The 26,210-nt window shown below is 39.0% G+C and overlaps 2 protein-coding genes across 2 annotated transcripts in view; one reads left to right on the top strand and one right to left on the bottom strand.

Annotated features, from left to right (window-relative positions):
- Window positions 1-9,544: 9,544 nt before the first annotated feature.
- On the bottom strand, window positions 9,545-13,388 carry irf1b (interferon regulatory factor 1b). The gene is made up of 10 exons (XM_005727736.1): window positions 13,247-13,388; window positions 12,535-12,627; window positions 11,955-12,054; window positions 11,689-11,856; window positions 11,510-11,550; window positions 11,163-11,289; window positions 10,958-11,062; window positions 10,793-10,821; window positions 10,482-10,605; window positions 9,545-10,268 (listed from the first exon to the last, which is right to left on the bottom strand). Exons 2-10 carry the CDS (start codon window positions 12,619-12,621, stop codon window positions 10,159-10,161), a joined length of 891 nt encoding a protein of 296 aa, XP_005727793.1. The 5' UTR covers window positions 12,622-12,627; window positions 13,247-13,388; the 3' UTR covers window positions 9,545-10,158.
- An 11,196-nt stretch (window positions 13,389-24,584) lies between these two features.
- The window catches only part of acsl6 (acyl-CoA synthetase long chain family member 6), a 34,832-nt gene continuing 33,206 nt past the window's right edge, over window positions 24,585-26,210 (top strand). The window contains exon 1 of the mRNA XM_005727734.1: window positions 24,585-25,058. Coding sequence (XP_005727791.1) covers window positions 25,013-25,058 — 46 coding nt within the window. The 5' untranslated portion in view covers window positions 24,585-25,012. The remainder of the gene's footprint in view (window positions 25,059-26,210) is intronic.

Here is a 26,210-nt window from a genome sequence, read left to right as displayed (position 1 = left end):
TTGACAATTTTTTACGTAACAACTTGATCCAGATTATGAGAAAAAACACACGACTTTTCCCTGAGGCAACTCTGCAAATTCTTTTGTGTACGGTGTGGGTTGTTTGACGCAAAGAATGTTCAAAACATTCGTCCTTTACAGAAACTCCGTATTATGTCTGTGAGTCAAATCACTATGTCTTTCATATGAATCACGGCTGATGATTTGAAAGAAAAGATAACAGAACTGGGGCAGTTAATTAAGCAAAATATGCATGGAGCTCATCATTACATGTCTGAATAGCTCCAACAGCAGATTTTCAGAGGCACGGTGTAATGAGAATTGGAAAACAAAAACAAAAAATGAAAACTAAGACATTCAACCTAGACGGTGAGGGAAGAAAGCTGACTGACTGTTGAATGACGCAGTTTCCTGTTAGAAAGTAACAAACACAGGGCAAAGAGTGACTTAATAGGTGGAGTATAAAAAGCTGCAAACACTGCAGCACTTTACCTCCTGTTGATACAGTCAAGCCCTATTTACTTATGATTTGCTCTTTGTTTGTTTTTTTTATTAGGAATTATTTTATTTATCTTTTGATAAATTTGGAACCAGAATACGAGAATTATGGAAAAGGCTGTATTGTGCAATCAAAGGGAACCAACACAAGATGGCTTAAACTGCAGTATTAGTAATGCTAATGCTGTTTTTGTGTAGTATAATTCTACAGAGCCCACAAAAGGCCATAGTTTGGAGGTTTATTCTGGATTATTTCTGCATCCTTTGCAATAAATTTCACATGCCGTTTTATCAGTGTAAACAACAATATTGTATTACACTCAGCCAGCAGTGCACCCACACAACTGCTACATGCAGTCAGTGTTACACTGTTTAGCTGCTGGGTCACACCCACAATCAAAACAGTCAGAGCTGTTAGGTGCATCTGTATGGTTTGATGTAATCACAGCTCTGAGAGTGGCCATGGACAAAGCTGGTGAACATGCTTCTATAATGTTATTTCTCTCTGTAACAGTGTAGACTTTTAGCTGTCTAAGCAGCCACAACAGTTGGTTCAGTGGCACATTCAGCAGCACTGGTTGATCTGCTGATAAGAATGAGTTTTAAATTTCTTTTAGTAATTTTTCTGTGAGGTCATGCAAATGTAATCCAGAAAATATAATTCAGTTAGTGACATTATGGGGGTTCCTTATCATTATAATGTATTTACCATCAGCTGTGTAGACAGTCATCACCTAACGGATGTTCACCCAAACTGTTGAATGGAACAAATACGTTTTAGCATGTCTTTAAAGAATGGTAGTTCATTCAGCACAAAAAAATCTCACCTCAAGCCATTTATTTTTAAAAAAATAAGAAGTAGAAATGCTCTTAAAGGCACCAACATTACAAGCATCAATAATTCACGCTTTGATTCATGGTATCTGGCATGATACTTAAACAAGGAGTCTAGTGCACCCCCAGTAGTTACGCCAGGGATGGGGAACGCCAGGCCTCAAGGGCCACATCAAAAATCTGCAGGTTTTATATTTGCTCTGTATCCATAATTTAAAACACCACTACAATTTATGTAATTTATATAAGCATTCACCACCTGTAGGGCTATAGTGATTAAACATAAAAAAAATGTTTTAGTCTCTATGGCCGGTGTAAATATTTATTAAAAGTTCTATTCTGCTCCTATTAAGTTTTAACATAAGGGTGGGTTATTTTTAGAGTGAGCTTCAAATGACCATCTGAGCAGCTGTGATTTTGACTAAGTCTACATTGGCTTCATTTATCTGCTCCAGTTTGCAGTTTTATGTTATGAGCGGTGGTGAAAAAACTTATATGTGCCTCCAAGTTATGAATTTGGTTGGGAGGATATTACTGAGTTCACCCACACCCACAGGGAAAAGTACTAGGAAAATGTCAATAACCTGGATAACCTACAATGTTTGCACTCGACTTGTGGTCAAACCATCTTGACCATCATAAAAGTCTTTTAAGCAGAATAAGATCATTTATTTCCTGGTCTCATTTTACTCAAATACACCACAAGCTTTCTGAACCTCGGTGTGTGAGTGAGTGGTACAGCACAGATTCTGGCATTAATTAGGAAATATTTTTCAGATTGTCTTCCATCCTGAGCCTAAAAAAACATTTTGCCAATCTTTCTATTTACTTATTTTTATGTGTATTAAGCAGATTATTGAAAAGAAAGACAAAATGTCACACATATATTTATCTATATTCATAAGAATATGAACACTACAAAACTGTAAAAGCAGTAATCAGTGAGAGAAAAAGAGATAATGATCAAACATTGCCTAAATTCCTCACAACGGGTTATAGATGACAAAACAAGTTTCTGCACGCTGTCGTCGTATATCCTTCTGAAACATGGATAATTGTGTCTCTTATTTGCTTTTTTTACGAACCCTATATGCAAGACGGTCTCCTAAAAACTTTGAGCTGGGACAGCTAGAGTTTGTTTATCGACCACTAAAAAATCTTGGAGAATTTGCTGCAGTGAAGTAAACCTGGAGATAAATAATTGTTTCATATAATTCACTATCAGACAGTGAGTTGTCATGCTTGTGCAATGGGACTTCCTGTGTTTGCGTTTCCTTGTGTTCATTATTGCCATAACATTAAATTTTCTAAAATTAGAATATTACGTATTCTATTTTCTACTGTACTTGTGAAACTAATTCAAAATATCTGGCTTTTACTCTTACTATACAGTCATAGTAAAAAGAATGGACACCCTTTTAAATTCAGGAGTCAATCAGGAGACCGTAAAAATTCATCAGGTCCTTACCAAATTTAAATAATTTTAAATACAAACTCAGATTAACAACAAGACATATTACATCATGCCATTGTTTCACAACAGCGAAGCCAATGTGCAGACGCAGTGTGTGGAAAACTAAGCACAGCACATGGTTCAGTAGCTGGTAGAAAAAATTTTAGCTACTCGGTGCGACTCTATCAGTGTTTCACATCATTATGGAAGAATTTTGGCCCGCTCTTCTCTACAGCGTTCTTCAGTTGATTAAGATTTGCAGGCAAGCTCTCTTAACGTCCCACCGCAGCATTGCAGTCCAACCAACGTCTGAATTTTACCTGAAGCAATGCAACATCTTGATTATTTTCTTTCTCATCTCTCACATTGTGGATTTGATGATGTGCTTGGGACCATTTTCCTGTTTTATGACCCAGTTTTCGGCCAGACTTTTGCTGTTTGCCTAACATTTGCCTACAGAATCACGGACTGCAACGTGGCCAATTTCTGTGGCTGCAAACCAAACCCAAATTATCACCCCTCGTGAAGTGTGCTATGAAGTGTTTTTCTGCTGATAAGCTTTGTATTTTCCAACTGTGGCACTGTACATTAGCGCCAAACATCTCCACGTTGGTCTCATCTATCCAAAAAACGTTTGTTCAGATGCAGCTTTGCAAACTTCAGCTGTGCTCCCAGGTTCTTTTTTCAGATAAGGCGGTTTCGCCTGGCAGCCTTTCCAAACAAGCCATACTTGTTCAGCCTTTGTTAAATTAACTGTCACAAACTTAAACACTGACGTCTTTCCTTTTTGATATCTTGAAACACACCTGAATACTCCAGACCAGCAAAATGCCACAACTTTAATTAATTAATCAAGCGCATTTGACTAGCAGCACCGGGCTGCAACTTGCCCTCTTTGGTTCTACAGTTCTAGTTTTTCACACACTGCTTCTGCATTTTGGCATGACAGCATGTTATGCTGCATGCTTTTTAGTTCATCTGAGGTTTCAGTTAAATCATATTAGAACCTGCTAAGAATTGGTTTATTTTTATTGATTTCACAACAACTGCTGCTTCGCTGTAACATTAATAACTGTTAATGTTTGAGTGATATTAGTCTTTGTCACAAGACTGAAAATCCTAGGGAAATGCCAAGCCAGCTTGATTTTACCCTGCTGGTTATTGTGGTATGCATGTGTCTACAAGTGCTTTGAGGAAGTAACTTCACAAACACATCTGTGTCGTTAAAAAAAAAAAAAAGAAAGAAAAGAGAAAAAACAACTTTGGTTGAGCTTCACTCAAAAGTGGTTCAGGATGAAGCATCATTAAAATTAGCACAAAACAAGTCTAATGGTTATACTTGTTAGGTGGAAAGCACCAGAGATTCAACAAGTGTATTACCAACACATACAGTCCCCTCCCCCCTCGGCCCTCTCTTGCGGTTTTTGCATGTTAGATCTCTTCATGGCCGTGTCATCTATGTAGGGAGGAACAGTTTTGCATCGTCTGCATCCCTCCCTGAGTGCTACACCCTTTCCTGGCCGTGGGACAGTGTTAACGCCTATATTTCTTTAGCACGTGATCGGAATTTTAAGCACATTTTAGTGTTTATCTTTTTTTTAACATCCCAACACAAACCATTTTCTCTTGGCAAGCACATTTCCAATGTGCTCTCCAAAGGTGGACCAAACAGTTTATTTATCTTATTTTGCACCTGATGTGGCTCTTATGGTTGCCAGTGAGTCATCGCCTGAAATTTTAGGGTATTACAGCCAGCCATGGCACCAGTTTGCTTTTTTCAACAGACAGAGTTTGTGGCCTCAATCTGATGTATGTTAGATTAATGTTGTATTAACTTTATCTACATTTGTGCAGCTTAAAACAGAAGCGAAACATGAATTGTGTTCATTTTTTGCGCATCTTATTGGTCACTTTTTACACACAGACTTTATATACTTTGTAATAAATCAGCCAGGTTTTAGATTAGGCTGAAGTTTCTCCTGAACTCTCATATTTATCCAATGATTCCACACATTCATTCGAACAGTCACAAGCAATTTTTTTCAGCTTTGTGTCAAAACCATCACTTCTCCTTCAGCTGCCTTTCACTGGTCTGAATCATCACTGTGCCACAGTGCTCTTAAAATTGTTAAAATTAAACCAATTAAATCAACTAATTAAAATATCTGCCATCTGGTGCTTCTAGAGTTGTCTTGAATAAAAGCATTTTTGCCATCCGTGTGTCAAAATTTAAGGTTAGATCACAAAAATTTCAAGTTAGCTCTTCAATTTTGAGTCATTTTCTCAGACGTCAAAATTTTGACATAATAAGCTTAATTTGGTCTTATGTATTGAAAAAATGTTTTTCAGTGGCAGAAACAAGCTTCCATACCCTTGACAGTCAGTGGTATCAACATTTTATTGAAACTGACTGTGCTTCTGTGACATATTTAAGCTTTTTTAAAGGGATAACAAAGAGAAAATGCATTTATTTAAGAACTGCAGACAATAAAGAGAACCGCATGCTTTAGACAAAATCACAATGGTGTCATGTAACAGGAACTAAACTAAAAATGCACAACCTTCCCACCTTCACTACTGTTTTTTTCCTCTTTGTATGCACGATGCACTTTCAATTAATTCTGGTAAATCTATGTTTAGACTGGGGTCATGTTAACAATCCATTAAGATTTGTCTTATATTCAACAAGATCATCAAGGTCAACATGATGTTTTGGTCAACAATTGACAGAAAGTTTTACATTTTCTACTTTTATTACGTAAACAAAGTATATAAGAACTAGCAGAACAAACAAGAGGTCATGTGTTGTGATAGCACGAAGTGAATTATGTAGTTACGCTCGTATATAACAAGTAAGAGTCGTTAATGATCTGTCATACTGGCAAGATAAGAACGCCATTTTTTTCCATTGCCTTTCACCCAAATATTTTTGTAGAGAGATCGATTAAGTCATTTGCTGATATTTAATTATATTAGTAAAAAGCCAACATGACTTTCAGAAGATAAGCTTCATATTTACCCGTACTTTCCGGGATATACCCGAGATGTAGAGATAGACGCTCATGTTAACAGAGATACGCAGGGTTTGTGAAATGAAGCAGCAACATCCTTCCAAAAGAATGTTATAACCGTTTAACTAATGCATGTACAATGTTCCTGAATAAGTATATATTTTAAACAAAATAAACATGTTCCAAACTTTTTTCACTTCATATTTATTACTAATCATTTAAACAAATGTTACCAAACAATGCAATGTATGCTTCACACATACTCTATCTGCATAAATAAAAAAAATAATTATGCTCAAATTATGTCTAGTATATATGAAATGGGTTTCAACCAGTCAAATAACAAATAAACACTTTACACTTTGTTAAAATGTGTTTTAAAAGAACAAAGGGGACAAAATAATATATAGAAAATACAAATAAATCCCCTTAAAAGTAAATACTGCCCAGAGAGTGAGCTGCTGTGGTGTAGGTTTGCGTTTGTTAGAAGGTAGTGCGTCTTGTTTGTGTGCTTCGAAAGCAGCAAACTTGATGTTCAGCATGGGTGTCCTGATAAAATCAGCACTTATTCAGCTCAGTTTACCACATTGTAAATAAATAAAATAATATTTGGTACATTCACAGTTTGGAAATAATATTCAACTAATGATAATTAGTCCACTCTAAACAGGTCTCTACACTGTAATAATGTGTAACTTTTTGCCTGTATAATCAGCATTAGATTCACCACTTTCTTACTGAAACCTTTCAGTTCTTGATACATTATAAAGTGATTCCTTAAATTATGTGTCTGCACTGAAACTGGAAATTTTGTGGGTAGGAAACCTGAATAAAAAGGGTACAAATCTTATATAACCAGTGACCCTGACGTTTGTTGGTTAAATGCTAACTAATTGCAAAGGCAATTTAGCTTACCAGCTTGTGTAAATTGGACTGAATGCAACATAGATACTGTTCCTTGTTGTACCGGGGAGCTAATAGTGTCAGGAGTCCCAGCAGAAAATCTAGGTTCAAATGCATAACAACGCATTACTTACACCATATCTGCCTCTTGCTAAATGCTTTTTCTTATTTGCCTTGACTTGTCATTGCGCCATCTTTAACCTCTAAGTGTTTGTTTTGCCATTACAAGGTTTATGTTGGTACTAAGCAGATGCCATTATTTCTTTTTTGCTATTCCTGCTGGTTCAAATCATCTTTTCATCATTTAGAGACTGAACACAACGACAGCAGTTAAATTCACGTGGACATGATTTAACATGAATAGTGCCTGCATGACATAACTGGCAACATGGAAAAGATTCTTTGTGTTGTCGGTGTTTATACATGAAGTTAAATAGAGTCAATGTATGCCATTTATGTTGGACGTTTGCCTTAAGATAAGCTGGAAATGTATTTAATCATTATTCTTTGTTCTCTCTCCCCCCCTTTTGTTTGTTCGTTTTCTTTGTTTTGTTTTGGTCTTGGTGTTTTTCAAAGGATGATCTTCAGTGGATCAAAAGTAGTCCTGGCATGGTTCACCTCTACATCGAAGATCAGACAAAGGAAGGACAGAGTCTGATGGTTGTCTACCGACAAAGGAATTATGCCTTCAGCAAAGAAGGAAACAGACAAAGACATGTCTAGAAAAATATATGTTCATTTCAACATACAGAAAAATGAAGTCTGCAGTCTGTGCTTATAGTTTCACATCTTTTTTTTGCGTGTATGTGTGTGTGTGGTTTATTTCCCAGATGGTATTCCAGTCTCGGGTTTGAAACCACAGAAGCTCTCACACCCTCTTTGTATCTTCATGGTGTAGCTTTTGACTGTTTAAAACACGATGTGTTTAAACTTCTGCTGCTGATGCCGTATTGTCGCGGGACTTCGTACTCGCAAAAAGTCATGAACTACAACATCGTAAACCGAACAAAAGGTGTTATGCATGAGCAGTTGTCATCGGGGGGTGTCATCAACCTGACCTCTTTTGGATTAGTTAATGATTATTTGTTTATTATGTAGTCGAGTTGTTGCGTGACACCTCGCGTGTAGCCATTTTTTTTAAAATGACAGAAAAAGCTGTATGCAAAAGACCTCGCTAACGTGTAACTCAAAGCTGCTTTGTTTCAGTGAAGCCAATCATGTTCTTCTACTATGTTTTGGACAGCATCACTACATAAAGTTATTTTGTGCTTTTTTTATTATATTATACTATATTATAATTTCCTATACTTTATCTAGTCATTAATGTCGGTAACTGCACTAACAGCTGCAGGTCATTTTCACAGGTGTTTGATTTCAAAGGACTAAGGAAACATTGTTGTATTTCCGAACTCCCATTGAACTACACTTTTATACGTTTATCAGCACGCTGGAGGCCATAGCAGCTGTCACAGGGTGAGAGGTGGGGTACATTCTGGAAAACCTGTCAGAAGCTTTTAAGATAACTGTAGATTTTGGAATCACCTGTAATTGTTTCTAATTGATTGCACATTAGAAGCAGGTGAGTGTTAACATAAATGTTCATTTATACATTTTTTGTAATAAAGTGGAATAAAAACACATACTGGAGTCTTGTGAGATTCAGTTTTTCATATTGTGACTTGTGAGATGCCGTTTGTGGATATAGCTGTCTCTGCCTCTCTGCCGAAAAGTGAATAATTGTGCAGGTATTCCTTCAGTTGTTTGGATGAAACCTCAGTGAATCATTTGAAAGGCGTGATTATTGATGCTTAAGCTGTAAACACAATGTTTTGAATTCCTTTTGTGTTCGTTGTGCCTCGGGAAAAGAGAGTAATCACGTCACAAGAGCCTTCATCAAGAAGAAAGATCAAAGCATTATTTATATATAAAAAAAACGTATGCACATAATAAATGACATGAAGTAATTTACAATACACATAAAGGCTAAATTACTCTTTTTTCCCTTTGACATAACCTACATAACCTCTATTAAATCTGGAAACTGGATTGAAAGCAGGAGCTGAGAAAATCTCATTGTTATCCACAGAAAAGTCAATGACTACAAAAAAAGTTTGAACACATTAAGTGTATATTTGAAAGTAATTTTTAATTTAAAATGTAAACACTTCAAACCGTATTCCATAGTTTTTATGTTTAACCAAATGAGCTTTCTCATTGAAAACCCTTCACCTGCCTCAAATGAAGTCACATGATTTACTGTAAAGCAAGGCTTTTCAGGTCCCAAAGAAAAGCATGGCTATTATCTCGTTTTCATCTCTAAGGATGTTTGACAAGTCTACTTCAACAGTCTGGACTAACCTGAAAGCATACACGAGATAAAAGTAAAGAATCCCATTTGTGGGATCTCCTGCAGTAACAGCTCCTTGTCAACGAGCCAGTTTAGAGTATGTATAGCGTGCATGTGGGTATATTTTGCAATGACACTATTTCCTCAAACTGGGGATTATCGGGGGAACCCGAGATGAGGAAGAAAAAAAACTGATGCAACTATTCACAGTACCACATACCACAACTTTTTTTTCTGCTCTTGAGACTCAATGATTTAAATTGAAGAAATACATCATTAACTGCATGCTGTGATCATTTAGACCAGCGTGATTAGAATTCTTCGTAATATTTTAGAGTTTATTGTTGCTAGTTCTAATTTAAGTTTATTAACTTGCTCAAAGAGATGTTACAAATAGATGTTTTTTTACACAAACATGACCTACAAATGATCAGTTTCATAACAGGAGACCATTTAAAACCACTTGCTATAGGAATGAAAAAACAAAAGTTCTTTTATATGTTTCATATTTTGTTTATTTTATTAAAAAAACACGCACACACATTACTATTTACAATATAGAAAAGCTTTCACCTGTTGTTGGGCTGTTTGTCGACAAGATGTAAAGATGCATATAATTCACTGGTACATATAACGGAAAAACAAAGAAAAAAAATATGTGATTTTTTTTTTTTACACTGTACATTAACTAACTTTCACAAGCACTGAGTGCGAGCATATCTGCAAGATGAGGTTAATGACAACTATCTTGTAATTGTCAGAGGTTGTTTAAGATAATGGAATTACCATGCCTGAGCTTAACAGAGAAAAAAACGAGCAGCATGGTGCCTTGAACCAGCCAAAACTATAAACAATGTTGAGCATGTGAATTCCTTTTACACAGCAGTGCGCTTTATAACTTCTGTTCACAACTTCACATATGGGATGAGAGCGATGAGGGTGGCTCTGCAAACTGCTTCCAAACATCAAACACACAGTAGAAGTCCGGATGGTGGGATGGTGTCCTAGCGAAAGGATGATTTAGATGAGAGGAGAGCTCTGATGGGAGAAGATTTCAGGATCTTCTTAAAAGTCCAGTGTAAAAGAATTGTCCTGTCATGTCCTTTACTTTTTTAAAGCAAAAGTGGGATCTGTTGGCAAAAGCTGTTCCAGAATTCATCTGTGGAATTTGGGATGTCTGCAAGAGTTGTGTACTGTGGCCGTGTGTCATCTACATCGTCGACTGCAAAACAAAGAGCGAAATCCAAGGTCAGTTAAACCAAGTCATGTGACTTAAAACTGATAGCATTATTTTGATTTCTAATGTAATCTACAACAAAATCTAACCATATTCATTGATGTTGACTAAATTCTACAATTAAATTCTTAAATTGCTGGCATGGACTGTGGTGTTTAAGCAGCAGCTACATGACAGCTTCCAACTAGCAACATTTACCTGATGAAGACTCACTCCACTGGCTCCCTGGACTGGTGCATGGTTCATTGCACAGGAACCCCCTGTCGTCTAAACTGCTTGTTGTCATCCAGTGTGAAGTTTCTTTCTCCAGTTTTCTGCAAATCTGAAAGAGTAACACTGGATTGAGTATGGCTATATTTGGCCCAACTAGTTTTTCAACACAAAACATGCTTATTAGTGTTTTGGGTATTATTGCATGAGCCAAACCAAGCAGAATAAGACAAACATGGGTATTCCTGTCAATGAAATGTTGCTTTCTAACTAGGGTAAGACCTGTAGGTTATGCTTACCTCAATAATATCTTCTGGACAGTCGTAGTCTGCACGATCACAGCGATGAGAAGGGGAGAAAAACAGAAAGGAACATGAGTATTTAAGTTTCTATTTAAGTTGAATTATTCCAAGCTAAGCCAAAGTCATTTACTAGCAAGTATGAGCTATGTGTTGTTGTCTTACCGGAGCTGTGATCAGGTGAAACCTGAAATCTGTTGATGAAGGAGTCAGGGCCAATCTCAACTGTTGAAGACCAATCAGGAACCTCAGTTGGAAAGAAGTAATCTGCTAAAATGGCAAACAAACGTATTGAGTACACTTTGACTTTTAGATTCAAACGCACTGTTTATCTGAACATTTTCGGTACAGATTTTTCAAACTTGCTCACCTGGCTGTTCTGTCTGCACTGTGCTGTCAACTCTGTTTTCTTGTGTGCTTTCTGGCACCAGTGCAGGGATGGGAGACTGAGTGTCACTGTAGCTGTCTTCCCTCTCTTCCATCTTAACCACTGAATTCTGCAAGAACAAATCAAAGAGAAATTAAGTGAGATGTTTGAAATGAAAATCGAGACATTCAAATCCATATGTGTATGTCTGTTTCCTGCACAGCTACGAAGTAGCATTATTTTACAAAGCTATACATTCAGTATCTAGATCAGTGTAAATGAGGAATATTTTGAGTATGCTATTTAAAAACAAGTGTCACTAGAGCTATAGTAACAGTAATAGCATTTACCTTCTTCCTTCCCTTCGATTCCCTTGATTTAGTCCGTTTATCTGTGCAGAGGAAAGAAAAACATTTTGGTCACTTACTTTCTTTACCACTGAGACTGTAGAGCACATGAATTGAAGATACTGAGCGCAATGTTAATTCGCCAAAAAGAACAAACGTTCATTTCCTGTCAGTTTTCTCACCTTTAGATTTTTGACTAGCAGGCAGCATCCTGAAGACGCGCATAGCTTGGTGGCCTTTGTTAATGCTTTTGTCTTTCACCTCCTCAATGTCAGGCAGTGAGTTCATTGCACAGCGGAAGTTGGCTTTCCATGTCTTGGGGTCACAAACTTGGCCCTCTGAATATTTCCCTGTAAAATGCATTGGCACATGCTAGTTTAGTACACTTCCTCATCCTGTAAAGAAGAGTTGTTCTGAACAGGTGGCAGGCTTATTCAGGCTTTCTCACCTGTGTGTTTGGCCCACTCTTTGAACAGACATGCGTCTTTGTCCACCTCCCAGCCATGTCGAGCTGCATGCTTCCAGGGGATGGAAAACATTGTTTTCTCCTGGGAAATATAAAAAAATTTATATATATTAAGTTGGATCGTGGGTAATTGCGCTTACTGAGAGAATGTAATGTGTTATCTCCCAAGCTGAAATCAAGCTTCCGTTCAGCTACCTCATCGTGCCTATTTTCACCTGTTTGAAGTGCCACAGGCATAGCTGTGAAGTGGCTTTAACTATAGCACGCCTCAAAGTAACACTGCAACACTAAGACCCATCCCAAGCTAGTGCTTCAAACCAGGTCAATGTTTGTAACACGCTAATACTGTATGCACAGCAAGGGGACAACTCAGCATCAATAAAAACATGTGCAGCTTTGCAGAAATCACTTCCCTGTCTCATGGGGAGAGGCATCAATCCTACAACAAATAGATTTCCAAATATCTATTCCTGTACTCTGAATTATCATTACTTATTTGCAGGCAGTTCCTATTTACATGAACCAGTTCAGTGTATTATAATAGGATAAGAAAGCTTCTCACCTTGTCGATCCAAGCCAGACCCCAAACTGTATTGGATTCGATCATCTTCTCCAGCCATGGCCTCATTCTCATCCTTGACACTGGCATGTTTGCCTAAAAAAATGCAGCAGCAGAAGAAAGTTTAGAGAAATGCTGTAATGCAGCGTGTGAAGCGCAGCGGTAAGAGGAAATAAACTCCCGCATCTCAGCCCCGGCTTAGATTTACTACTGCTTCTTTGCTGCGCGGGACAGAAGAGTTCATGGCCAGGGCAATCAGCGCGCTCAGGGAGGTGTTTACGTGTAGGAGTCAACGTTAGTTTAGAAAGGTTGGAAGGAACAAGAAGAAAAAATAACTAAAAATAACTCATGCAGTTATGCAGTTATTTTATTAATCCTGTAGCGCAAAAGTTTAAAAATCTAGAATGGTAAGCGAATATCCCCCCCCCCCTAAAAAAGGTTTCTTAATTCCTTAGAGCAAACGAGCGCAACTCAACACAGGCTTGGCAAAAATGTCACAGAATTAAAAAATTCGAGTTTGAAATGTGCATTAAAAACTTTGCATCTATTTGCATGTTATTTAATTCAATGCTCATTCTCAAACACACAGCGTGAGAGAAAGACAGACTCCTAAAGTAATAATAGATCATATTTCTTTCAAAGAAATCATCCCAATAACTTCATTTAGCTTTTAAAAAATAGAGCAGGGATGTTAAATTGATATCACTATACTTACAGATTAATTTGCTTTGTGATTCCAGGAGGAAAAAAATGCAACAATAATCCCGTTGGTTTAAGAAAAGCTTCTTCTCGTCTTTAAGTGTTCCACTTGTAAACGTTTTCTGAGTACAAGTGAGTACCGACAGCTTCGTGTGCAGAATTTATACACAGCCACTCCAGTGGCGGGTATTCCCCGGCAGGAGGCTTGGTGCTATAAAAAATGTCCTCAGTAAAAAAAAAAAAAGTGAGAGGTGTGTTTATCAAGCCTTTGAAAATGTATTGGTTATTTGACGATAACCTTGTAGTTGTTTACAGTAGCTACTTTATTAATGTCATATCTGCATATTTGCGCATTACCACCCTGTTATAACTAAAAAAAATACAATTTGAAGGTTTATTATTGAATTGACTGAAAGTCCTCTTAGAATAGGACTGATCTTTTTTACAGTGTGTTTGGAGCATGCGCTGTGATCCTTTGCTTCAGCAAGTAGCAAAGGATTTCCGAGAAATCACGCTGTTGAGAGCTAGAAGGAAGTTAAAAAACAACACGCGTGGAATACAGTTGATTGCTGCACGTAGACTAGATCATCAAACTAAATGACCCAACTCATGTGTCACTCGAGTTTCTTTCCCCGCTCCCTCCTTTGTAAGCTATTCACCTTACAGATAGTGCTTTGTGCAAATAGTGCAAATATTTGCAAGTGGCAAATTATATTTAACTCACATTAAGATTTGACATTAAACCCTAACAGCCGACTTGTTATATTATCGCGTCCTGTTATGCACCGTATTTCGATTATAGTGATCATAATAACGCATTCTTATAATAATTTTGCTTTGGAGGTTGTGCAAAGTTAACACTATTAAAGTCTGAGAGCGCGTGCATTCATTTCCAAAGCACGCGCGCACGCATTCGTCTTCCACAAGCCAAAAGTCTCCCCCACATTCTGGCATGACAAACATGTGCATGGGACCAACCCTTTAGTATAAACAGCGACCTGCCTGAGAATTCAGGCATTTACAAGAAATGGTGTAGCAATTTTCAATGGCCGCTGGGGGCAGTGTGATACCGGCTTGCTGGGCGCATGGATATGGGTCATGCAGACTGAACTCTTGTACTGCCTTGACAGCGGGAAAAGAGAGCGGCATCGGACGATGCGGAAGCAGCAGCAGCTGTTTATCTGCAAATACAGGACCTGCGGAGCGTTTTACACAACACATCCTGCATGGGCGCGCGCTCGCAGCAATATCAAGCATTCGCGAAATTCAACGTAATGAAACAACGGGCACAAAACTGCGCGGGTGAATAGAAATATGGCAATCATTCATATCGTGTGTCGTAAATATCGACTCAGTCTCTTAGCTTGATTGCATCAAATACACGCTGAAGGTCATTGTAGTTATAATCGTGTGAGTTCACTTGGAGGGAAATTTGGCAGAGTGAATAGAAATATGACCATTAGTCATAACCTGTATCCTGAATTTCGGTGCTTAAAAATAGCGTAACTGCACCTGATAGCGTAACTGCACCCGCAGGTCTTTTTATGTAACGGGGTGAGTTCACTTGGAGGAAAATTGGGAAACCCCACACATGAAGCTTTGTCTCAGATAATGTCTCTGTCCATTTAGGGGCTTCCCGTGTGGTGTGGCGAGTTCGCGTGCTCGCGCATGCTTTACGTGACGCTCGCCTGCGCGTACCCGCGAGGGAATTGCAGGGAGTTTTTCCCGCGGAGTTTTCACCGGTAGCGGGGGTCTGTGGGATTTCCCAAACGAATACAGAGATCTGGATTGGAAAAGGGAAAGTCATCCCGTTTTTCCCACCGATTCTTCTTCTCTCTTTTTTGGCAGGCAGCCTGTGTGCCAGTGTGCAAAGAAACAGGTGAATTATAGGAATTCACTGCAGCTGGCATGAAACAAAACCAGCACCAGCATCATCATAGTTTAGTTAAGAGAATCACTTTAAAAACAATTTAAAAAAAAATGTTAAGTTTTTAAGGATCTTTAAAATTGTGCAGCGTTATTATGCAATTGATGTGAACCAATTTTTCTAACCCGCATATATATGTGTGTGTGTGTTCTTATTTAAAATCCATTATACCTGAAAATACATAACTACAACATGACAGTTACCTGGTTCATCAACCTAGCCCCTATACCTCACCTTAATTCTGAAACAGGCTTTCAGCGAACACCAGTGACTGATTAAAACACTTGACTGTCTGTTTCAAACTGCATTCAATGTGATTTCACTCCCAACTGACCAAATTCCTCTAAAATCTATTGCACTCTGTGCTTACCCCGAGCTAGTCTGGACATTAAGGTCACCTACATGCAGCAAGAAAATGTAATTTAAGGCTCTAGTCACCAATCTCGCCTTAGACTCGCCTTTTGACAGCTTACCTACACTGGAGCGATTCAAAGCCTTCCTTCAACTTTAGCCACAACGTTAAACTGAAGGTGCAAGTTTTTCTTCAGCTTTTATAATTGTGTTTGTTTCACCGGCAAATCCAGTTTGCTTGTCTTTTGACTGCAGTCAAAAGACTTAACTGTGAAGACTGTTCTGTCTCAGGTGATTGTTTTCTTCTGCTTCTTTTCTCACATGAGTAATCTTCATGTCAAATACTCCCAATTGTCACCTTCCAAAGGACGTGCAGATCGCAGTTCTTTTTAGTGGGATAACACCTGTATACTTTACTTAGCACCTGCAAATTAAAGTATTATAAGTACATAATAGAAGGCAATTAAAGTGGGGGAGAAAAATAATATAAAGATATCTTGCCACTATTTGGTAAGGGAGGATGAGTATCTATACCAGCAGACATGAGGAAGCATGTTGGCTTTCCAAGATCGGCCTAAAATTCAGCCCTCAGGTCAACTACTCAAGTTTCACCCAAACAGGCCTCCTGAATCTGTTTCACACAGTGGAGCTTTATAGAGTTTAGCACCCCCATCAGGCCAGTCGCTGTACTGCTTGAAAGAAACATGTTACATCAGACTTTGTAGGCATTCAACAGTTGAATTGGGATTTCAAATTATAGTTTAAGTATAAAAATAAATCAATGAATAAGAAGTGATGCAAGCAGTACTCGGAGCCTTTGCTCTGTTGCCAATACAGTGTACTTTCAAAGGTGTCCCCAATATTACTGCTTCAAATGTTGTATATTCTGTAAATTCCTAGGAATTCCTATTTTTGATATCAAGTCATCCTAAAATGTTTCAAAATTTGAGGGCTGTAAGTCATATGACAGGAAGAAAGAAAAGCTGTCTTTAGCGACACACTGGATTCATTGTTCAGACTTTACTCTAGTCCTTCCCTTTTTGTGAAATAGTCAAACGTTTTGCCTTTCAGGGCCTCCAACAGTTACATGAACTAAACATTTTTAGAAATTGTGTTGGGAGGCAACTCTCATGTTGAGCTGCTTTTATCTGAACTTGATCATTTTCAGAAACATGACAGGGGAGCCCCACTAGAGCTTCTTTTTTTTTCTTTTTTTGCAGTGTATTCTATGTGATAATCTTCTGTATAGGTTATGTACCACAGGTTTTTAAAGTGGCTGTAAATAAACCATTGCTTTAAAATTCTTTACTTAATTCAACTATCATAGCCAACTCCAGACTGATTTCCAACCAGGGGCGGATCTATAGGGGGGCAAGGGGGGGCAACTACCCCCCTGCTGTAGAGAGCCCCCCCCTCCAAACTCTTACTGGTAAATAATACTGATAAAAATTAATTGCTGGTTTGTCCAAAAGGCTCTTATAGCCTTTGTTTTCTTTGAAGAGATACAATAAACAGTTTTAAAGTGTTTTTGTGGATATTTTGTTTACTTCATTTCAGGGGCGATTTTAGCCCATTTTTGGGAATGGGCTAAAATCAAAATGAATCAAAGCACCCCCAAAGATTTCTTACTTCTCTGACAATATTTGCTGTTTGTGTGACACACTACTAAAAATGTAAAAAGCATACAGTACTTGGTTGAGACGTAACATTTTAACAACAAAAGTATAGATACCCCCCCCCCCCCCCCCCCCCCCCCACCCCCAAAAAAAGAATGGTTTGTTCCAGCTCGCCTCTGAAAATGTGTTTTCTGGTGATATTTGCTACCCTACAATCCGTCCTGCTCTGTAGTAAAATCAGCGACATTTGACCGTCCTGTTGCTCCCATTGAAATTTATACAGCCTATTTAAAATCTAAAACGTATAATTGTCCGTAGCCTGCTGTTGTTGCCACTGTCCTGTTTGAAATGGAATGAGAGAAGCTGGTCATTTTGTCATATGTGCATGTACCGATATTAAGCCCAGGAGCCACATTCAGGTACAAATGTAAGAACAAATGATCCGTCAATAAAGGATAATGTTGGATCCGTGTTTCAATATTTATATCTTTTATTAGATGTACATGTGGTTTGGTTATTTGCCTTTTGGTTGAAAGTACACTGAGAAAGGACTTTTTTTATTAGTGATCTTAATAATATATTTTTTTTCATATCAATGTAATTTTTTCATCTAATTGAATACCATCTATTGTGATTGTCAGTCCAAAGAGGGAGAGAGGAGGAAAGAGGGGAATGTGAGGAGAAAGTACAAGGTCAGGAAGAACCAGGTAAGAAAACAGACAGGGAATAGTGACCGTCTGTTAGTGACCGGCACAACAGAAACTGTTAAACTGCTTCAGAGAGTTGACCACCAAAAGTGATAGACAGATTTGCCAACTTCAAGGTGAGGCGACATAGGTTAAAATAAAAGAAAAAAATCTGCAGAGCCATAGTAGTATCTGCAGTAAAGATCTTTTCATACATTGTATACATTGTACCATAGGCAAAGTTGGAGTGTATTTTTATATATCTGTACTGTATTATACATACACATTAAAAGTGAACCTCTGTCCAAAAAATACACTCAGTTTACTTCTCATTTACTATGAGCATCATTTCCCCCCAGTAATTAAGGTTAGGATATGTATTTTTTTAATCCAATCCATTCTTCATTTGCAGCATTTAAATAACCTTTATCTGATTTGATGGTTTTGTTACAGACTTTTAAAAAGTGTTTTGCTTTTCTTTCACAAATGTGGGGATTCAATTGTGTTAAAATGTACAAAACAATGATGTCATGTTTTGTGACGAGGACCCAGGCACAGAGAGACTTGATGAATTTAAGAATCTTATGATTTAATAAAGAAATTTACAGACTTGCACAGAGATGGTAAAATTATGATGACTAATAACGGAGATGAAGACAACAGACAATGAGGACAGGTTTAAATGCACTAAGGAGACACTCAGAGGGAACTCAGGACAACTGGAGACATTTAAGGATGCAGGGACTGACAGAAACAGGGAAGAAGTCTCATTGTGACGAGTAAAGTTTATGTTGCCTGGCTGGGCAGCTCTCTGGGTGCTCAGCACCCCCAAAGCTCTGATCCTAAAATCAGCCCTGCTTCATTTACATTTCGGTGATTTTCACATATACGTCACAGAAGAGGTATGTGCCACTCTGCCTAGACCGCTTGCCCCTCCTTGTCCATTGTTTCCAACCTTCCTTTAGTTTCTAAAATCACTTGCAGAGCAATGGTTTATTAGAAGAGTTTCACTCAAGAGTTAGAGGTTTTTATTGACAGTAATAATATTATTTTGGTGTCTAACATTGTACTTGTCTCTGTGCTTGTACCGCTAGACCCCAGTGCAGCATTCAATGCTGATAATTCTGTTCTCTTGATTGTGATAAAGCTCAGGTTAGCCGTAAAAAACATAGAAACGTGTTTTCTAGCCAGATGCTTTCTCTGGATGGCATGGCCTTGGCCTCCAGCAGCACTGTGAGGACCCTTGGAGCCAATTTTGATCACGATATGTTGTTCAATGTGCAAACAAATATGTAGGACTTCCTTCATTCTTCTTCATTTCTTTCTGAATGGTATTGCCAAAATTAGAATGTCCTGCCTTAGAGTAGCGCTGACAAGTTAGTTCATGCATTCATTATTTCTTTTCTGAATTATCCCTCGAAAGCCTTCAGTTAATCCAAAGCATGAATCACAGAGCGTACTGGCAGAAAGGGAGATCATCTGTCTCCCATATTAGCTTTTTACCATTGACTCCCTGTAAACTCCAGAATTCAGTCCAGAATTGGGAGGCAGCCCCCCTTTCTGCTTTTATGAATAAAACTCTTTTATTTTAAAGCTTCTGGTTGGGGCTGAATCAGGTGACCCTGAACTATCCATTAGTTAGCTCATTAGCACTGAGCAATTCTCCTCTCATCTCTTTTCACTGCTCATGTGTTTTTATGCCACCACTGCATGTAATTAAATCTTCTCTTCTCTTCTTGCTCCCACAGTTGAGTTCATACTCTCTCTTCTTATTCCCCTCAATCCAGCCGTTTGTGACAGGTGATTGCCCTTTACTAAGCCTGGTTCAACTGAAGGTTTTCTCCTGTTTAAAGGGAGCTTTTCCTTCCCACTGTCACCAAGTGATTGCTCATAGGGGAACGTCTGGATATTGGGGTTCTCTTGTGGGGCTATTGTGGCTCAAGAGTTGGGAGTTCGCCTTGTAATTGGAAGGTTGCCAGTTCGAGCCCCAGCTTGGATGGTCTCGGTCGTTGTGTCCTTGGGCAAGACACTTCACCCGTTGCCTACTGGTGGTGGTCAGAGGGCCCGGTGGCGCCAGTGTTCGGCAGCCTCGCCTCTGTCAGTGCGCCCCAGGGTGGCTGTGGCTACAGTGTAGCTTGCCATCACCAGTGTGTGTGTGAATGGGTGGATGACTGGATATGTAAAGCGCTTTGGGGTCCTTAGGGACTAGTAAAGCGCTATATAAATACAGGCCATTTATCTCTGTAATATTTTAGGGTCTTTGCCTCTTTATAAAGCATCTTGAGGTGACTTTTTTTGGCAAATGGTGCTATATAGATAAAACTGAAGTGAATAATGGTTTTTGTTATGCTAACATTTATCTGAAAAGAACCTACCAGTTGAAGCTGTTACTTCCCACTGAATTGTAAAGAATTTTAGGTTATGTCGTGCACAAAAAATAGATACTCCATTTTAAAATATTAAAAATTTAAGTAGGCAAAAGTGTTTTTAAAGCTACTGTGAAGAGGATAAAAGAAGAAGAAGAAACATTCTTAAAGTAAAAGGACCAACCAAATACCTCATTAGCTGATTGCCACCATTAGCAAAAAATGAATAAGTAGGCTCATTTCCTTCATTATTTAAGCAAAAGTGCAAACATTTTCTAACTTATCAGCTTCTCAAATTTAAGGACTTTTTGTCTCATGTGCTGTGTTCTTAAATATAGTGACACTTACTGTATTTTTCGGACCATAAGGCACACCGTCGATGAACGAGTCTGTTTTCATGCATAAGGCGCACCAGATTATAAGGCGCATTAAGTGAAAAAAAACAGTCAGAAAAGTCTGGTTTTACTCAACTCATTCTTCTTGCTTCCTCCACTTCTGTACCATCGATTCATTAATATTAACTTCTCTCACAGCTGCTCTATTCCCATGTTGTTGCAGTATATTAATGACTAACCTCCTATTGTGGATGGATTATCTCAGTTGCTCTACTGACTGAAGTTTGGTTTGTTTACAGCATCCTGCCATGTGATTGCATTTGTACCATCGGGAACTCTCGTGTTAACTTTTATCGAGTGGAAAAGGGTTAGGGTTCATCTTCCAGCTTCACTGTGTTTGTTATGCTAACATAGCTGTGTTGCTAGCGATCACATAGCACATTAATATATACCAGCTAGCCCAACTTCAGTAACCCTACAAACATCACTGCTGTTTAGTTTTCTGTCTTCATTTATGTTGGAAGTGATAGCAGAGCTGTACGTTTTAATTTTTTCACAAATCTCTCAGTCAGAACATGCTATATCATACTTAGGTGGAAACTAGCGAGCTAACTTCCTGCTAACTTCTAACTCTGTTAAATTTAATAAATTCTGTTTTCATGGATGCCTGGATGTTAAACTTCATAGTTACACCTGGTAAAGCAGCAACACTGATCATTTTATTAAAGATGAAAGAATTTAGACAGTTTTTAACTCTCAGTGATGCCGCAGTGTTCGCTTGACTTTGGGACCTGAAGCGGACGGAGTTTTGGACCCAGATTACTCCGCGAAGCTCCTGACTATGGTAGCCTTAATGCGCCAACAATCCATCAAGCAGTGCGCTTTCCTAGCTTACCAAAGTCATACTAAAACATTTTTTGATAGATTTTTGAGCACCGTGTACCACATAAAATCGGTTTGACGTCAGTAAACACAACTAGAATTTATACATAAGCAGCTCAGGGTTATAAGGTGTACTGTCAATTTTTGATTTAAAAAAAAATTAAAGGATTTTAAGTGCGCTTTATAGTCTAAAGATTACGGTAATAGAGAAAGTTAGAATGATAAGATTATTTAAAATATAAAAAGAATATGTAACATTCCCAAGCCTAAAACCCTAAAACAATAAGGTACCACTATGGAAATAAGCCATGTTTTATCCTGCATTTTGCCTCATTTTCTACCCATTACAGTTGACTATTATTGTTTTTACATTGTATGCATCCATTTATGTGTGTGTCATCAAAATATGGTTCCAAAGCCAACTCATGAAGAGTCACATGGGGGGGCAATAATTATCTGAATCCCTGTGGAATTTTTACGTTTTCTCATTTCCAAAAAGGAAAAACAGAACAGTCTAATTTTTATAGTAGTTTCATTTTAATGGAGAGACAGAATGACGGGCTCAACAAGAAGCTTGATGACAAGATGCCAAGCTTCTTGTTGTGATCATTTGGAAAAGGAAGAAATATAAAATGACTATCAGTCCGGAGATCCATGCAAGGTCTTGCTTCATGGGGTGAGCATGACAATGAGAAAGATGTCCAAAACTACAGGGATATGCTAATGATCTGAAGGCAGCTGTGACTCCAAGGTCACCCTGCTCAACATGAGTTTGCCAGTTAACACCTGCAAATCTGACAAAAGTCTGCAGGCCGCAGCCAAGAAGAAAAGAAGTGGGCCAAAATCTCTCCTGAGATGTGTGCAAACCTGGTGACCAACTACAAGAAACATCTTACCTGTGTGTGGTTGCCAACAAGGGTTTCTTCTGGTGTGTTTTCTTCTGGAGCCATAAAAGATCTCCGCCGCACCCCCACCCCTAATTTATCCCTCCACTTACATCATTTCTGGTTTATCTATCCCAGCATCCATGATCTTTGCCCCATTCTGCATCTGGGCAATTCTGCTGGTTGCTTTGTGTAAACTTGTATACTGCTACTAATAATAATAATAATAATTGTCTGACTGATGAAGGATAATAAAAGATACTAAATAATATGAATGCATGCAGGCCCATCAGACTCAGTTGTATCAATAAAAGGAAATAATATCCATAAACTCTATAATTCCACTTGATTACATGACATAAAAGTATCCCATCTGGTCATTCAGCAGAAACACGTTCACCTCTGCTCTTATTGATAAAGCAACAGATGATTAAAAGCGCAGCAGAATAATAAAGGGAGTTATTAACTTTATTGCTGTAAAGTTAAATATGTGCCTATAATGGAACGAGAGGCTGAAAGATTTTTTAAATCTTAAAATAAAGATTTCTATTCCTTTAGAGAGCCTTTTCCCCTCTCTATATCGGCTTTTTATTCCCTCTGACTCCTTACTAATCACCCCATGTACTGTTCTCACTATGTGTTGAACTCCTTGAGCGTGAACATTAATAAACAGCCAGACAAACTCCTTTTCAAGAGCCAGGAAAGAGAGCGTGTTTGATCCTTTAATGACATGACATAATGAATTGACATCAATGAACTGGAGTGAAACTAGAAAGACATATAAAACAACTCTTAATAGACTATCATATTATCTGCACATAAGTATAGTTATCCAAAAACACAGTAGAATACAAAATCAGTATCCTATAGATATGCAATCTGGTATTAATATAACGGACAACAAGCTAGCAACGGGTAAACATACACTTGTATCATTAGCTTACAAGCTAAAAATGTCACAAAACACACTATTATTAATTTCTGGACATACAAGGTACTGATAGAACTTACAGCCTTTGCTTTCTGAAGGACTCATCTGAAGGATTGTTTTGCATTTAACATAAATTGCCTAAAAGGTGTAGCCATGCTTTTCCCACTGTTTTCTACACTTCCCGTTTCCTGTCTATCCAAATTTCAAATTAAAACTTTTGACATTTATGAAAATAAATAATAGAAATACAATTTTCATGGCTACACATTTGTACACCCCATGTTTCTGTAAGTATAATATAATTATATTCCATAATAGTATATGCTAACTTTTGATGATTTTGCAGTGATATCTTTTAGCTACTGAACTGTTTTTTCCCTTATTTTTTCCTCGTATGTGTACTTTGATCCCATTGCAAAATAAATAAACTCAATTCCAGTGACCTCACCAAAAACTCCATTCGTCCTCCTCGTGTCGTGCAGCTGACACACCACAGGTGACATGATTAGTTTTTACAGACCACACTGAGATTAAAAAGACATTCACAGTCTTAAATTTGATTTCATCCTCTGTTTGTGGGTCTGCTTGTTCATTCATCCACTTTGAATAAATGGACCCGGCTAATTTTCCCTCCGAAGGCTCGCCTGCTCTTTGCCTCATCAGTGTCTTCTTCGCAGGAGGAAGAGAAAAGGAGAAGGTGGTGAGTGGCATTGCTGGGAGTGACAGATTACTGGTCGAGAGGAGTGACCCATTTAATAAGGTCAGTCACATGATGGCAACACCATAAGTCTGTTGGTCACTCCAGTGGTGACCAGCCTGCTCACTGAGGAGTTATGTGTGAAGATGAATTAATAGCATTTAGGCCACTATGTTACCAGAGACACTTATGAGGGTTTCAGTTTTAACTAAACACACAAAGAAAAGGTCAAATAAAAGTAAGAGCCTCCAAAAATAATCTGTGGTGTAGTTACATATGAAGATGCTTAAGATAGCAATTCGATTATTTTAAAGAGCACGAGAAGTCCCCTCTCTGTCGCTCTGTCGCTCTGTCTGATCATCTCTTTGTCAGCCCTTTCTCAAGGTTACTTTAGTTCAATGGGAGTGTCTTATTTGGACCACGTGATCCTGATGCAAAGTTACTCTGTGTCAAAGCTGTGCTCAGCTGCAGGGATGGCGTGATGTACCAAATGATACCCCCCTAGAAATAAATCAATATATTAAATAAATAAATAAATAAATAAACACTGGGAGAAAAAAGATATAAGCTTTAGCTGAATTTATTTAATCGGGAAATTAAAAAATGTGAATGACCGAAATGCATCATGCAGATGCAGCTTTAGACACTTGCGTAGTTATTTTGCGACAAATGAGAGAAGCAGCTGACCACTTAATGCGTATGAGCATGCAGCGAGAACGGATAGTTCATCCCCAATAACCTTGGTGTCGATCGGATCTTCCCGCACGACCTACAAGCCCCTCATATTCAGCAGGGGAGTCTGCCATTGCGCAGCAGCCAACTGGGTGAAGGTGGGAAATCCACTAAGAGCGAGGATGCTTCTATAGGGAGTCGGGGTTTATTTCCTCAGTCAACATTTTCAGTTTTTTCAGGCGAAATTTACGCTGCTGGAAATCGCCATCCCCTGCCCGGCTCCCCCACTGTGGTCTGTCTCAGTTATATTGTCAACCCCCCCACCCCTCCTCCTCTCTGCCTCCTTAATCTCCCAGATTGTCGGCGACTTGCTGCAGTCGATGCTGCAGTTCTGAACCGCTCCTGCGCCGGGACAGCTGACTCAATGAGAAAGACATGCTCGCATTCGTTTTGGTCTCTGGGTCTCTCTGGATTATATTAGGTGAGTCGTGAATGCCTCTTTGTCATTTTGATTCATTTGAACGATTTAGCGTCGCTGGGCTGGAGGCCAAGAAAAAAAGCGGATGCACCTGCCGCGCAGTGGGCCGAGGCGCATTTGTGTCTCATTCATTACCGGCTTTTTTATTTTTCCGAGGCTGTGCTTGAATATTTCAGTTTTTACAGACGACACTGCAAGAAGCTTTAGTCGCGATCCATTGCTGCATTTGGCGGTTTGCCTGCACCGCAGGACGCGGGTGACATTTTTTCATTTTCTCAGGCTACACGTGTGTTAAGTCAGCCCGGGGGCAGGCGTTAGCATTTTACCCTAGCGGGCTCTAGCTCCAAGGAAGCGCAGGGCTCGGATTTCTGGTCAAGAACTCCGAGATTAACAGGCCAACATCATCGAGGGATGCATTCAGGTGGGCATTAGCTACCTCTAATCAGGTATGGAGTGGGATGGACGACTGGTTGCCATGCGGCTGGGTCCGCGCGGCTGTTCCGGGTATCAGGGTTTTAATGTAAAAGTGTGTGCTTTGTGCTTAAATCCAACTATTAAAGACAAGGCTGGAAGCTGGAAGAGATGAAAGGGGTACATTTAAGGTTGGACCGCCGCTAAGGTCGTATGACATTGTGCGTAGAACCCGGACACACGTCATTTAAACCCCCACCCCACCCCCTGTTAGCTCACGTCTCCCAACAGCCGGCCATTCACACCCTCGCGTCTGCTGTGCGCCTCTACTTCAACCTCGCTTTCAATAATCTCATATCAAACACATCAGATGGGCAGAAAGCCGGTTTTAAAAGTCATCATTTCGCCCATGATGTCGTCCGCCATGCTTCCGTGATGGAGGATGAGGGGATGAGGAAGGATGAAGACCGATGACGCGCTTCAAGTGGCTGCCGCTGATTGGACGGAGCTGTCCATGAGCGAGCAGTGCTGAAATCCTGCGGCCTACCGGCAAACTACCGGGCACGGCGTGCTCGCTTTCACCAACACGACCCCCACCCTGGTTTTACGCACCGATTCTTAGGGGTGTTGGAGCTGAGCAGAGACACCATTGCTTGACATCCGAATAAATAATATCAAAATAAATAAAGTACTTAAAAAAAAACATCAGTTTCGAGCTGTGATGTTAAAAACTGAGGGATTCTC

Source organism: Pundamilia nyererei, unplaced genomic scaffold (assembly GCF_000239375.1).
Source record: "Pundamilia nyererei isolate P.nyererei 1_Seehausen unplaced genomic scaffold, PunNye1.0 scaffold00026, whole genome shotgun sequence".
NCBI classification, from domain to species: Eukaryota; Metazoa; Chordata; class Actinopteri; order Cichliformes; family Cichlidae; genus Pundamilia; species Pundamilia nyererei.
The sequence above is the reverse complement of the archived record's forward strand: the minus strand, read 5'-3'. Positions and strand labels throughout refer to the sequence as shown.